We start from the raw sequence: 15,967 nt of genomic DNA on the forward strand, positions 1-15,967 counted from the left end.
TCATTGAGGACTTTTCTGAAGCTGTGCGCCAGAGGCGGAAAGAACGTATCCCAGCCATGAAAGCTTAAGTTGGTAGGTAGGTCTTACCTAAGATGGTAGGGGCCATACACATACAGTCATACTGGGTGACATAGTCGATCTGGTAGTCAGAGTTGATGGGGTAGTAGTCAGCCAGCTTCAGCATCTTCTTGAAGGCATCATAGATGAAGATGAAGGAGATGAGGCAGGAAAAACCCTCCTCTGTGAATCGGGTGAAGTACTGAACCATATAGCTGGCGTCAGTAGCAACCAGCACCAGACAAAAGAACGCAGACCACAGACCAATCCACAGCCGGAACTCCAGGTAGTCAAAGTCATTGTCTCTAGAGGAGAGAGGAGAAAGAGAGGGACAGAGAGAGGAGAGAGGGAATGGCCATGGTTAGTTACTGTAACAACAGTAACCATGACCAGAATTCAACGTGGTTAGATAGAACTCCAGGTAGTCAAAGTCATTGCACATGGTTAGTTAGAACTCCATGATAGAGGAGTAAAGTAAAGACACTAACTTGCTGAAGTTGAAGAGGAGCCTTTCGAAGACCAGGACAGGTCCAGTGCTGCTGAGGATGGTGAGAGGCTGGCCAGCCAGCAGACAGAAGATCCCTCCAGATACCGCCGTGCCCAGGAAGCTCTCCAACACCCCCTGGAGTACACAGTAGAACACAGTAGAACAGATCTTTAATACATTAGAACACAGTGTAGAGTGTAACCCTAACACAGAAGCAGAGTGTAAGAGTGCAACCGGGAGATGAACCGTGCTCATGGTGGTGGGCTACAGAGGAGAGGAGAGGGGGGAGGGGGCTTCCTGCCCGACAGGAAATATCTGTTCTCTCTCTGAAACTTCACTGTCATCCAACTGGGAAGGGGAGGGGCACTGGCGGGAGGTTTCAGTAAAAATACAAAAGTAAATTTCCTGTCTTCGGGGGAAAACGATCTTTGGACAACAGTGAAAACTGAATGCTGCCAATTGGGGGAAAAGAGTTTGATACCCCTGATCTACATCCTGTTAGTATAACACTCCTGATCTACATCCTGATAGTTTAACACCCCTGATCTACGTCCCGATAGTTTAACACCCCTGATCTACATCCGGATAGTTTAACACCCCTGATCTACATCCTAATATTTTAACACCCCTGATCTACATCCTGATAGTTTAACACCCCTGATCTACATCCTGATAGTTTAACACCCCTGATCTACATCCTAATATTTTAACACCCCTGATCTACATCCTGATAGTTTAACACCCCTGATCTACATCCGGATAGTTTAACGACCCTGATCTACATAATATGACTGATAGTTTAACAACCCTGATCTGCAACCTGATAGTTTAACCCCACTGATGTACATATTATCACTGATAGTAAAGTTCACCACTGATCTAAATCCTGATATTCTAACACCCCTGATCTACAGTTGAAGTCGGAAGTTTACATACACCTTAGCCAAATACATTTAAACAATTTTTTTTACTGTGCAGCAGTCTTTATCAACCTGGCCAAGGCTTTTGACTCTGTCAATCACCGCATTCTTATTGGCAGACTAAATAGCCTTGGTTTCTCAAATGACTGCCTCGCCTGGTTCACCAACTACTTCTCAGATAGAGTTCAATGTGTCAAATCGGAGAGCCTGTTGTCTGGACCTATGGCAGTCTCTATGGGGGTGCCACAGGGTTCAATTCTCGGGCCGACTCTATTCTCTGTGTATATCAATGATGTCGCTCTTGCTGCTGGTGACTCTCAGATCCACCTCTATGCAGACAACACCATTTTGTATACATCTGGTCCTTCATTGGACACTGTGTTAACAAACCTCCAAACGAGCTTCAATGCCATACAACACTCCTTCTGTGGCCTCCAACTGCTCTTAAATGGCAATCGAACGCTGCTTGCACCCGACCGCCCGACTAGAATCACTACTCTCGGCGGGTCTGACTTAGAATATGTGGACAACTACAAATACCTAGGCGTCTGGTTAGACCGTAAACTCTCCTTCCAGACTCACATTAAGCATCTCCAATCCAAAGTTAAATCTAGAATCGGCTTCCTATTTTCGCAACAAAGCCTCCTTCACTCATGCTGCTAAACATGCCCTCGTAAAACTGACTATCCTACCGATCCTTGACTTCGGCGATGTCATTTACAAAATAGCCTCCAACACTCTACTCAGCAAATTGGATGTAGTCTATCACAGTGCCAACCGTTTTGTCTCCAAAGCCCCATATACTACCCACCACTGTGACCTGTACGCTCTTGTTGGCTGGTCCTCACTACATATTCGTCGCCAAACCCACTGGCACCAGGCCATCTATAAATCACTGCTAGGCAAATCCCCGCCTTATCTTAGCTCATTGGTCACCATAGCAACACCCACCCGTAGTATGCGCTCCAGCAGGTATATCTCACTGGTCATCCCCAAAGCCAACACCTCCTTTGGCCGCCATTCCTTCCAGTTCTCTGCTGCAAATGACTGGAACGAACTGCAAAAATCTCTGAAGCTGGAGACACTTATCTCCCTCACTAACTTTAAGCATCAGTTGTCAGAGCAGCTTACCGATCACTGCACCTGTACACAGCCCATCTGTAATTAGCCCACCCAACTACCTCATCCCCATATTGTTATTTACATTGTTATTTATTTTGCTCATTTGCAACCCAGTATCTCTATTTGCACATCATCTTCTGCACATCTATCACTCCAGTGTTAATACTAAATTGTAATTATTTTGCACTATAGCCTATTTATTGCCTTACCTCCATAACTTACTACATTTGCACACACTGTATATATATTTACTGTTGTATTTTTTACTTTATGTTTTGTTTTACCCCATATGTAACTCTGTGTTGTTTTTATCGCACTGCTTTGCTTTATCTTGGCCAGGTCGCAGTTGTAAATGAGAACTTGTTCTCAACTGGCTTACCTGGTTAAATAAAGGTTAAATAAAATAAATAAATACATAATCCTAGTAAAAATTCCCTGTCTTAGGTCAGTTAGGATCACCACTTTATTTTAAGAATATGAAATATCAGAATAATAGTAGAGCATTATTTATTTCAGCTTTTATTTCTTTCATCATATTCCCAGTGGGTCAGAAGTTTACATACACTAGTATTTGGTAGCATTGCTTTTAAATTGTTTAACTTGGGTCAAACATTTCGGGTAGCCTTCCACAAGCTTCCCACAATAAGTTGGGTGAATTTTGGCCCATTCCTCCTGACATAGCTGGTGTAACTGAGTCAGGTTTGTAGGCCTCCTTGCTTGCACACGCCTTTTCAGTTCTGCCCACACATTTTTCAGGTCAGGGCTTTGTGATGCCACAACTTTGGAAGTATGCTTGGGGTTATTGTCCATTTGGAAGACTCATTTGTGACCAAGCTTTAACTTCCTGACTGATGTCTTGAGACGTTGCTTCAATATATCCACATCATTTTCCTTCCTCATGATGCCATCTATTTTGTGAAGTGTACCAGTCCCTCCTGCAGCAAAGCACCACCACAGCATGATGCTGCCACCTCCGTGCTTCACGGTTGGGATGGTTTTCTTCGGCTTGCAAGCCACCCCCTTTTCCCTCCTAACATAACAATGGTCATTATGGCCAAACAGTTCTATTTTTGTTTCATCAGACCAGAGTACATTTCTCAGAAAAGTATGATCTTTGTCCCAATGTGCAGTTGCAAACCGTAGTCTGGCTTTTTTATAGCAGTTTTGGAGCAGTGGCTTCTTCCTTGCTGAGCGGCCTTTCAGGTTATGTCGATATAGGACTCGTTTTACTGTGGATATGGATACTTTTGTATCTATTTCCTCCAGCATCTTCACAAGGTCCTTTGCTGTTGTTCTGGGATTGATTTGCACTTCTCTCCCCAAAGTACATTCATCTCTAGGAGACAGAACGCGTCTCCTTCTTGAGCGGTATGACGGCTGCTTGGTCCCATGGTGTTTATACTTGCGTACTATTGTTTGTACAGATGAACGTGGTACCTTCGGGCGTTTGGAAATTGCTCCCAAGGATGAACCAGACTTGTGGAGGTCTACAATTTCTTTTCTGAGGTCTTGGCTGATTTCTTTAGATTTTCCAATGATGTCAAGCAAAGAGGTACTGAGTTTGAAGGTAGGCCTTGAAATACATCCACAGGTACACCTCCAATTGACTCAAATTATGTCAATTAGCCTATCAGAAGCTTCTAAAGCCATGATATATTTTTCTGGAATTTTCCAAGCTGTGTAAAGGCACAGTCAACTTAGTGTATGTAAACTTCTGACCCACTCGAATTGTGATACAGTGAATTATAAGTGAAATAATCTGTCTGTAAACAATTCTTGGAAAAAATTACTTGTGTCCTGCACAAAGTAGATGTCCTCACGACTTGCCAAAACTATAGTTTGTTAACAAGACATTTGTGGAGTGGTTGAAAAACGAGTTTTAATGACTCCAACCTAAGTGTATGTAAACTTCTGACTTCAACTGTACATCCTGATAGTTTAACACCCCTGATCTACATCCTGATAGTTTAACACCCCTGATCTACATCCTGATAGTTTAACACCCCTGATCTACATCCTGATAGTTTAACACCCCTGATCTACATCCTGATAGTTTAACACCCCTGATCTACATCCTGATAGTTTAACACCCCTGATCTACATCCTGATAGTTTAACACACCTGATCTACATCCTGATAGTTTAACACCCCTGATCTACATCCTGATAGTTTAACACCCCTGATCTACATCCTGATAGTTTAACACACCTGATCTACATCCTGATAGTTTTTATTAATTTTTACTGGGTATCTGAAATCAAAGAGTGCACCTTTAATACAGTTCATAACGAAGGTCTCAACATGCTTGTCAGACAGAAGAGATAGCCTGACCTGCATGTTGTCGGTGGCATCTCCTAGCAACCCTCCGAAGGTGATGGCATTAGTTACGGTTCCTAGATAGATGAACAGGATGGCCGACAGCGCCTGGATGTGGAACGCATCGTAGAAATCACTGGCGAAGAATGGAGCTTTCCTTTTGATGTCAAGTAGGAGGCCGCCACAAAACCTGAAAATTATGAAGGAAAACATTCTGGTTGTCCTGTCCTGTCCTGACTCACTTACCTATCCTGAGACTCCAGAGGTTCTGAAGTGTTTCATTGGTTGATCAGAGGTTCAGTTTTATTGGTTTTAGAAATAAAGTTTTTGGGCGCTCAAGAAACAGGAGTCGAGGTGTAACTACCTGTTTTTTGAAAAGGATAAGGTGTAACGCTCACTCACCTTAAAAAATATATTATTTTATTCAAGCAACTATTAAAAGCTTGATGTTTCAGCCTTCATCAATGGCCTTCATCAGCCTTCATCAATGGCCTTCATCAGTACAGTGTTTTATTGTGTTTTATTAGTTGACTCACCTGCCTGTCTTCTTGAGCTCGTCTCCCACTGCGTGCCCCCCTCCCCCCCCTCCCCCATCATGGGGCGTGTCTCCGTTCATATGGCCGCTGTCGCCTCCTGCATACATGTTCTTCCTGAGAAGCACAATATAGAGGACTATAGTATAGAGACTATAAAACAGCATATGATGTCAGCAGATAGATGCTAACCTCTTGTCAGCAGAGGGTACAGACTTGGGCGGTTCTATCCTGATGGCCGGGTCCCATTCCCCCGGGGGTAGAACGATCACCTCATCCAGAAACTCATCGATGCCAGCCAGCAGATCCTCTCTGTCCTTCGCCTTGTACGCTATGTCATGGAACACCTGCACAAGACAAAGTCGGTCAGTTCAACAACACTTGGATTTGATTTGGCTTTTTATTGACAAATTTACGTAGTTTGTTTTGTCTCTTGTAAAGTAGAAAGATATTGTTCAAATTGTCTACTGATTAAATTAAATATGAAGTTAGAGCTGGCAGTTATTGTCCTGTAGGGGGTCTCAGTGAGTTCTCAGTTAGTTAGAAAAAGCTGGGAAAAACAAAGCAGTTGTGAACAAGTACATCTCAGCTGGCTTGGAAAGGGACTGAATGTGAATGTTCAACTAGTAGACTGCATATACCTGTACAGCATTCATCTGACTGACTTATACAGGCAGCATAGTATTCAGTAAGGACTCAGATATGTCTTTAGCTGACACCTTGCTCTGTGCTGCTTACCTCATCTGACATCATAGCTGATACCTTGCTCTGAAACCTTGCTCTGCTTACCTCATCTGACATGAGGGTGGCGATAGCTCTTCCTATCTCATGATAGGACTTGGCTTTTCCTTTGGGTCCTAAAAGGATGAAAAGGAATCTGAGGAGGAAAGACCAGAGAAATTACACTATGATGTCAAACCGCAACAACTCTAGTTTACATTTAAAAATATATATTTATATATTAACCTGGTGGGGACGGGGACTTCGGTGAGGGCTCCCAGCATCACAGCCTGCTGTAGACGGACAAATGCCACGAAGGGGGCGTCCAGGAAGTCCACCTCTCCAACGAGAACGTTGGACGCCTCTGCGTCTGGGGGAAGCTTCTTCATGAACTTGTTCTTCAGCTGAAACAGATAATAACAGAGGACACCTTCAGCCCAGCTAACAGAAACCCAGGGAGGGAGTTCAACATTAGCTGGGACCCCGGATCATTAAATCCCATTCCAGCCAAATACCAAACCAGGATGATCAGCAGAAGCCAGCCCTCCTGTTCCTAGCAAGCCTGGGAAGATGTACCACCCAGCATGGAACCTGTTCTCTAATATTTGTGGAAATATATTTATGACAAGATATAAAAACAGTCATTTGTTGATTGTATCAGACACTGTATTGAGCCCTTATACCCATGCCTTTACACATGAATCAATTTAATCTTCTCTTTATGCTTTGGGTCCACAGTCAGCACACAGCTTCAGTCTTCTCTTTATGGTGTCCACAGTCAGCACACAGCTTCAGTCTTCTCTTTATGGGGTCCACAGTCAGCACACAGCTTCAGTCTTCTCTTTATGGTGTCCACAGTCAGCACACAGCTTCAGTCTTCTCTTTATGGGGTCCACAGTCAGCATACAGCTTCAGTCTTCTCTTTATGGGGTCCACAGTCAGCACACAGCTTCAGTCTTCTCTTTATGGTGTCCACAGTCAGCACACAGCTTCAGTCTTCTCTTTATGGGGTCCACAGTCAGCATACAGATTCAGTCTTCTCTTTATGGGGTCCACAGTCAGCACACAGCTTCAGTCTTCTCTTTATGGTGTCCACAGTCAGCACACAGCTTCAGTCTTCTCTTTATGGTGTCCACAGTCAGCACACAGCTTCAGTCTTCTCTTTATGGGGTCCACAGTCAGCACACAGCTTCAGTCTTCTCTTTATGGGGTCCACAGTCATCACACAGCTTCAGTCTTCTCTTTATGGGGTCCACAGTCATCACACAGCTTCAGTCTTCTCTTTATGGGGTCCACAGTCAGCACACAGCTTCAGTCTTCTCTTTATGGTGTCCACAGTCAGCACACAGCTTCAGTCTTCTCTTTATGGTGTCCACAGTCAGCACACAGCTTCAGTCTTCTCTTTATGGGGTCCACAGTCAGGACACAGCTTCAGTCTTCTCTTTATGGGGTCCACAGTCATCACACAGCTTCAGTCTTCTCTTTATGGGGTCCACAGTCATCACACAGCTTCAGTCTTCTCTTTATGGGGTCCACAGTCATCACACAGCTTCAGTCTTCTCTTTATGGGGTCCACAGTCAGCACACAGCTTCACTCTTCTCTTTATGGGGTCCACAGTCAGCACACAGCTTCAGTCTTCTCTTTATGGGGTCCACAGTCAGCACACAGCTTCAGTCTTCTCTTTATTCTTGGGGTCCACAGTCAGCACACAGCTTCAGTCTTCTCTTTATTCTTGGGGTCCACAGTCAGCACACAGCTTCAGTCTTCTCTTTATGGGGTCCACAGTCAGCACACAGCTTCACTCTTCTCTTTATGGGGTCCACAGTCAGCACACAGCTTCAGTCTTCTCTTTATGGGGTCCACAGTCAGCACACAGCTTCAGTCTTCTCTTTATTCTTGGGGTCCACAGTCAGCACACAGCTTCAGTCTTCTCTTTATGGGGTCCACAGTCAGCACACAGCTTCAGTCTTCTCTTTATGGGGTCCACAGTCATCACACAGCTTCAGTCTTCTCTTTATGGGGTCCACAGTCAGCACACAGCTTCAGTCTTCTCTTTATGGTGTTCACAGTCAGCACACAGCTTCAGTCTTCTCTTTATGGGGTCCACAGTCATCACACAGCTTCAGTCTTCTCTTTATGGGGTCCACAGTCAGCACACAGCTTCAGTCTTCTCTTTATGGTGTCCATAGTCAGCACACAGCTTCAGTCTTCTCTTTATGGGGTCCACAGTCAGCACACAGCTTGGGGCTTTGTGTGAGCAAGCCCCACAAAGAAATCAGTTGCACTGCACACAGTTTTCATGGGCCTTGTTTCCTGTGAAACCAGCCCACTTGACATTGTGTCTTATTTTTCCCCAGTGGGAGCTGTGGTGCTTGGGGAAGAGGGAGAGCAGGACCTGCTGCCTTGGCGGCCTGCTTGGCAGCTGTAGCCTCTTTCTTGGCGTTCATGTGGTTCTCACGAAGCTCACATGCCAGATCCAGTGGGATGCATGGTGCTGAGGATGAAACGTTCTTATTTATTTTACATCTGTACACCGTGAGTGTTGCTTTACCACTCTCCATCACTGATGTGGAGTACAGCTCTACTGGTATGTTGTTTTGCGCAGAATGGGGCAGCTCCCGCCTTTGTTTGTTCACTGTTCCTAGCAGGCTAGTCTTCTTTGCAATCAACTTGTCTGACAGGGAAAGAATGTGAAGAAGTTGCCCATGGTCACATTTCTGCCTTTGCCCATGTAAGGCTCAACGAGTCTCAAAACAACAGTCTCAGACAGTCGCTCACCCGCTGGCCTGGTGTCATCTTTCCACAGATATGGAAAGCCATTGAGCAATTACTTGGTTTGGACATCGGCGGCTTCCCAAAATGTAACTGAAGTCACATGCACCATTATCAGTTTCTATCTGGTTGCTGGCATCCATTCATCCATTCATCCATTCATCCATTCATCCATTGACGACAGAATAGCATATTTTAATTTTACGTTTATTATGTTACTAGTTTTTGCATAGTAGCCAGAGCAATGTTTCTGTGTGAATGGTCATGTGTTGAATGCATGGATGTAACCAGAGCAATGTTGCTGTGTGAATGGTCATGTGTTGAATGCATGGATGTAACCAGAGCAATGCTGCTGTGTGAATGGTCATGTGTTGAATGCATGGATGTAACCAGAGCAATGTTGCTGTGTGAATGGTCATGTGTTGAATGCATGGATGTAACCAGAGCAATGCTGCTGTGTGAATGGTCATGTGTTGAATGCATGGATGTAACCAGAGCAATGTTGCTGTGTGAATGGTCATGTGTTGAATGCATGGATGTAACCAGAGCAATGTTGCTGTGTGAATGGTCATGTGTTGAATGCATGGATGTAACCAGAGCAATGTTGCTGTGTGAATGGTCATGTGTTGAATGCATGGAAAGCACGGTTATTCTTGGAAAAAGTGCAATTTGGTAAAAAGGGAATTTTGAGAGTTATTTGACAAAGGTAAGTGTCATAGAAACGGCAGAATATGCTCTTTCAGATTCTATATAGAAATCACAATGTTTTACCTGCATGTGACTCTGAAGGATGATTTGTTAAACCGATGCTCCTTTCCCTGCATCTGTCAATTACAAGATTCGCCCATCTCTTCATGTACAATTTGACAACTGATAGGCCTAACATTGTCGCTCATCAGATTATTGTCAATTCATCTTGTCTATAGGCTAACTCTTATTACATTTGAAATTAGAATTGGTATAGTTTAGGGTAGTTACGATGGGCCGGCTGTGCAAGTTGACTAGCATTGTTTGTTTCCCGCTCATCAACTTGGATAGCGTCAATGTCACGGATCCCCCCGGTACTGCTGCTCATTCCGTTCACCAGTTCCGGAGGTCTACGTCACCGGTCTTCTAGGCGTCACTGATCTGGTTCATTACCACCAACCCCGGACTGTCTTGTCTTATTACCACACCTGGTTCCCATTCCCCCTGATTAGTATGTGTATATATGTCCCTTGTCCGTTGGTCTCATGAGTACCGTGTATTGTGCTCTGGTGGTTTAAGGGTCTCGTCCTGTGTATTGTGTAGAGGTTACACCTCACTCTTTGTTTGGGTTACATCCCTTGTGTATGTACAGTGAGGGAAAAAAAGTATTTGATCCCCTGCTGATTTTGTACGTTTGCCCACTGACAAAGACATTATCAGTCTATAATTTTAATGGTAGGTTTATTTGAACAGTGAGAGACAGAATAACAACAAAGAAATCCAGAAAAACGCATGCCAAAAATGTTATAAATTGATTTGCATTTTAATGAGGGGAAATAAGTATTTGACCCCTCTGCAAAACATGACTTAGTACTTGGTGGCAAAACCCTTTTTGGCAATTACAGAGGTCAGACGTTTCTTGTAGTTGGCCACCAGGTTTGCACACATCTCAGGAAGGATTTTGTCCCACTCCTCTTTGCAGATCTTCTCCAAGTCATTAAGGTTTCTAGGCTGACGTTTGGCAACTCAAACCTTCAGCTCCCTCCACTGATTTTCTATGGGATTAAGGTCTGGAGATTGGCTAGGCCACTCCAGGACATTCATGTGCTTCTTTGTTGCCTTGGCCTTTGTTGCCTTGGCCGTGTGTTTTGGGTCATTGTCATGCTGGAATACCCATCCACGACCCATTTTCAATGCCCTGGCTGAGGGAAGGAGGTTCTCACCCAAGATTTGACGGTACATGGCCCCGTCCATCGTCCCTTTGATGCGGTGAAGTTGTCCTGTCCCCTTTGCAGAAAAACACCCCCAAAGCATAATGTTTCCACCTTCATATTTGACGGTGGGGATGGTGTTCTTGGGGTCATAGGCAGCATTCCTCCTCCTCCAAACACAGCGAGTTGAGTTGATGCCAAAGAGCTCGATTTTGGTCTCATCTGACCACAAAACTTTCACCCAGTTCTCCCTCAGAATCATTCAGATGTTCATTGGCAAACTTCAGACGGGCCTGTATATGTGCTTTCTTGAGCAGGGGGACCTTGCGGGCGCTGCAGGATTTCAGTCCTTTCAGACAAGATCCTCCCGTGTAGTTCTGGGCTGATTCCTCACCCGTTCTCATGAACATTGCAACTCCACGTGGTGAGAACTTGCATGGAGCCCCAGGCCGAGGGAGATTGACAGTTATTTTGTGTTTCTTCCATTTGCGAATAATCACAACAACTGTTGTCACCTTCTCACCAAGCTGCTTGGCGATGGTCTTGTAGCCCATTCCAGCCTTGTGTAGGTCTACAATCTTGTCCCTGACATCCTTGGAGAGCTCTTTGGTCTTGGCCATGGTGGAGAGTTTGGAATCTGATTGATTGATTGCTTCTGTGGACAGGTGTATTTTATACAGGTAACAAACTGAGATTAGGAGCACTCCCTTTAAGAGTGTGCTCCTAATCTCAGCTCGTTAGCTGTATAAAAGACACATGGGAGCCAGAAATCTTTCTGATTGAGAGGGGGTCAAATACTTTCCCTCATTAAAATGCAAATCAATTTATAACATTTTTGACATGCGTTTTTCTGGATTTTTTTGTTGTTATTCTGTCTCTCACTGTTCAAATAAACCTACCATTAAAATTATAGACTGATCATTTCTTTGTCAGTGGGCAAACGTACAAAATCAGCAGGGGATCAAATCCTTTTTTCCCTCACTGTATACAGTGGGGAAAAAAAGTATTTAGTCAGCCACCAATTGTGCAAGTTCTCCCACTTAAAAAGATGAGAGAGGCCTGTAATTTTCATCATAGGTACACGTCAACTATGACAGACAAATTGAGAGAAAAAAATCCAGAAAATCACATTGTAGGATTTTTAATGAATTTATTTGCAAATTATGGTGGAAAATAAGTATTTGGTCACCTACAAACAAGCAAGATTTCTGGCTCTCACAGACATGTAACTTCTTCTTTAGAGGCTCCTCTGTCCTCCACTCGTTACCTGTATTAATGGCACCTGTTTGAACTTGTTATCAGTATAAAAGACACCTGTCCACAACCTCAAACAGTCACACTCCAAACTCCACTATGGCCAAGACCAAAGAGCTGTCAAAGGACACCAGAAACAAAATTGTAGACCTGCACCAGGCTGGGAAGACTGAATCTGCAATAGGTAAGCAGCTTGGTTTGAAGAAATCAACTGTGGGAGCAATTATTAGGAAATGGAAGACATACAAGATCACTGATAATCTCCCTCGATCTGGGGCTCCACGCAAGATCTCACCCCGTGGGGTCAAAATGATCACAAGAACGGTGAGCAAAAATCCCAGAACCACACGGGGGACCTAGTGAATGACCTGCAGAGAGCTGGGACCAAAGTAACAAAGCCTACCATCAGTAACACACTACGCCGCCAGGGACGTAGTGCCAGACGGCTCCCCCTGCTTAAGCCAGTACATGTCCAGGCCCGTCTGAAGTTTGCTAGAGTGCATTTGGATGATCCAGAAGAGGAGTTGGGGAGAATGTCATATGGTCAGATGAAACCAAAATATAACTTTTTGGTAAAAACTCAACTCGTCGTGTTTGGAGGACAAAGAATGCTGAGTTGCATCCAAAGAACACCATACCTACTGTGAAGCATGGGGGGTGGAAACATCATGCTTTGGGGCTGTTTTTCTGCAAAGGGACCAGGACGACTGATCCGTGTAAAGGAAAGAATGAATGGGGCCATGTAACGTGAGATTTTGAGTGAAAACCTCCTTCCATCAGCAAGGGCATTGAAGATGAAACGTGGCTGGGTCTTTCAGCATCACAATGATCCCAAACACACCGCCCGGGCAACGAAGGAGTGGCTTCAGTGAGAAGCATTTCAAGGTCCTGGAGTGGCCTAGCCAGTCTCCAGATCTCAACCCCATAGAAAATCTTTGGAGGGAGTTGAAAGTCCGTGTTGCTCAGCGACAGCCCCAAAACATCACTGCTCTAGAGGAGATCTTCATGGAGGAATGGGCCAAAATACCAGCAACATGTGTGAAAACCTTGTGAAGACTTACAGAAAACGTTTGACCTGTGTCATTGCCAACAAAGGGTATATAACAAAGTATTGAGAAACTTTTGTTATTGACCAAATACTTATTTTCCACCATAATTAGCAAATAAATTCATTAAAAATCCTACAATGTGATTTTCTGGATTTTTTTTTCTCCATTTTGTCTGTCATAGTTGACGTGTACCTATGATGAACATTACAGGCCTCTCTCATCTTTTTAAGTGGGAGAACTTGCACAATTGGTGGCTGACTAAATACTTTTTTCCCCCACTGTATATACGTGTTTGTGTTGGGTGGAGTAATACATCCCCTAATACGTATTCCTGCGCCTGTCTTCTAATCATTATACAACGTGACAGTCAAGGATATGTTTTGCATTATTCTAAAGGCCTACTGCAACATGTAGCATGTTTTCGTTTCCCACAATACATTTGATTAGTAATAGAGTTATAGTCAATAAATCAGTCCCATAACAGCTTATTTTTACAAAGTAAAACGGAAAGTGAATGGTATCAACCTGCGCAAGGAGCGCGGTCAAATGATTAAAATGAGCGCCAACACTGATAAATAGGCATAACACAAACTCATCATTTCACTATTGTTGTTCTAAGTTAAATCAACCTCTTCACCCTCATCATTCGGTTAGGCCTAATTTAAATTTGATTGTGAAGTAACTTGCACAATTATCAATTTGTAATTTATTCAGTGGGCTGCCATCGTTTGCGTTGCTGGATAGAGTAAAATCAAATCAAATCAAACTGTATTTGTCACATGCGCTGAATACAACAGGTGTAGACCTTACCGTGAAATGCTTACTTAAAAGCCCTTAACCAACAATGCAGTTTTAAGAAAAATTAGTGTTAAGAAAATATTTACTAAATCAACTAAAGTAAAAAAAATTTAAGCGCACAATAAAATAACAATAACGAGGCTATATACAGGAGGTACTGGTACCGAGTCAAGTGCTGGGGTACAGGTTAGTCCAGGTAATAATGAGGCTATATACAGGAGGTACGTACGAGTCAATGTGCAGGGGTACAGGTTAGTCCAGGTAATAACGAGGCTATATACAGGAGGTACTGGTACCGAGTCAATGTGCTGGGGTACAGGTTAGTCCAGGTAATAATGAGGCTATATACAGGAGGTACTGGTACCGAGTCAATGTGCTGGGGTACAGGTTAGTCCAGGTAATAATGAGGCTATATACAGGAGGTACTGGTACCGAGTCAATGTGTGGGGGTACAGGTTAGTCCAGGTAATAATGAGGCTATATACAGGGGGTACTGCACGAGTAAATGTGGGGGTACAGGTTAGCGGAGGTAATTGAGGTAATATGTACATGAAGGTAGGGGTAAAGTGGCTATGCATACAGTGTCTTCGGAAAGTATTCAGACCCCATTTTGTTACGTTACAACCTTATTCTAAAATGGATTAAATAAAATAAAATCCTCAGCAATCTAAACACATTACCCCATAATGACAACGCAAAAACAGGTTTTTAGAATTGTTTGCAAATTTATAAAAAAAACAAAAACAGAAATACCTTATTTACATAAGTATTCAGACCCTTTGCTATGTGACTCAAAATTGAGCTCAGGTGCATCATGTTTCCATTGATCATCCTTGAGATGTTTCTACAACTTGATTGGAGTCCACCTGTGGTAAATTCAATTGATTGGACATGATTTGGAAAGGCACACACCTGTCTATATAAGGTCCCACAGTTGACAGTGCATGTCAGAGCAGAAACCAAGCCATGAGGTTGAAGGAATTGTCTGCAGAGCTACGAGACAGGATTGTGTCGAGGCAGAGATCTGGGGAAGGTTACACAAAAATGGTTGTGGCATTGAAGGTCCCCAAGGACTCAGTGGCCTCCATCATTCTTAAATGGAAGAAGTTTGGAACCACCAAGACTCTTCCTAGCGCTGGCCGCCCAGCTAAACTGAGCAATCGGGGGAGAAGGGCCTTGATCAGGGAGGTGACCAAGAACCCGATGGTCACTCTGACAGAGCTCTAGAGTTCCTCTGTGGAGATGGGAGAACCTTCCAGAAGGACAACCATCTCTGCAGCACTCCACCAATCAGGTCTTTATGGTAGAGTGGCCAGACGAAAGCCACTCCTCAGTAAAAGGCACATGACAGTCCACTTGGAGTTTGCCAAAAGGCACCTAAAGACTCTCAGACCATGAGAAACAAGATTCTCTGGTCTGATGAAACCAAGATTGAACTCTTTGGCCTGAATGCCATGCGTCACGTCTGGAGGAAACCTGGCACCATCCCTACGGTGAAGCATGGTGGTGGCAGAATCATGCTTTCAGATTGTTTTTCAGCAGCAGGGACTGGGAGACTAGTCAGGATCGAGGCAAAGATGAACGGAACAAAGTACAGAGAGATCCTCAATGAAAACCTTCTCCAGAGCGCTCAGGACCTCAGACTGGGGCGAAGGTTCACCTTCCAACAGGACAACGACCCTATGCACACAGCCAAGACAACGCAGGAGTGGCTTTGGGACAAGTCTCTGAATGACCTTGAGTGGCCCAGCCAGAGCCCGGACTTGAACGCGATCGAACATCTCTGGAGAGACCTGAAAATAGCTGTGCAGCAACGCTCCCCATTCAACCTGATGGAGATTGAGAGGATCTGCAGAGAAGAATGGGAGAAACTACCCAAATACAGGTGTGCCAAGCTTGTAGTGTCATACCCAAGAAGACTCAATATATATATATATATATATATATATATATATATATATATATATATATATATATATATTATTTTTTTAGGGGGTAGATCAGCTTTAATATTGCAGATAGATTGTAACTTCCATCAAT

At 43.9% G+C, this 15,967-nt stretch overlaps 1 protein-coding gene across 1 annotated transcript in view; it reads right to left on the reverse strand.

Moving 5' to 3' along the window:
• Nucleotides 1–15,967, reverse strand: part of LOC121584346 (electrogenic sodium bicarbonate cotransporter 1) — a gene marked incomplete at its 5' end in the record, with an annotated part of 142,825 nt that overhangs the window by 101,553 nt on the left and 25,305 nt on the right. The window contains 7 exons of the mRNA XM_045216356.1: nt 88–362; nt 546–679; nt 4,918–5,092; nt 5,439–5,552; nt 5,628–5,782; nt 6,225–6,312; nt 6,402–6,559. Of these exons, the coding sequence (XP_045072291.1) occupies nt 88–362; nt 546–679; nt 4,918–5,092; nt 5,439–5,552; nt 5,628–5,782; nt 6,225–6,312; nt 6,402–6,559 (1,099 nt within the window). The remainder of the gene's footprint in view (nt 1–87; nt 363–545; nt 680–4,917; nt 5,093–5,438; nt 5,553–5,627; nt 5,783–6,224; nt 6,313–6,401; nt 6,560–15,967) is intronic.

The sequence above is a fragment of the Coregonus clupeaformis genome, unplaced genomic scaffold (genome assembly GCF_020615455.1).
Source record: "Coregonus clupeaformis isolate EN_2021a unplaced genomic scaffold, ASM2061545v1 scaf0691, whole genome shotgun sequence".
Classification (NCBI taxonomy): domain Eukaryota; kingdom Metazoa; phylum Chordata; class Actinopteri; order Salmoniformes; family Salmonidae; genus Coregonus; species Coregonus clupeaformis.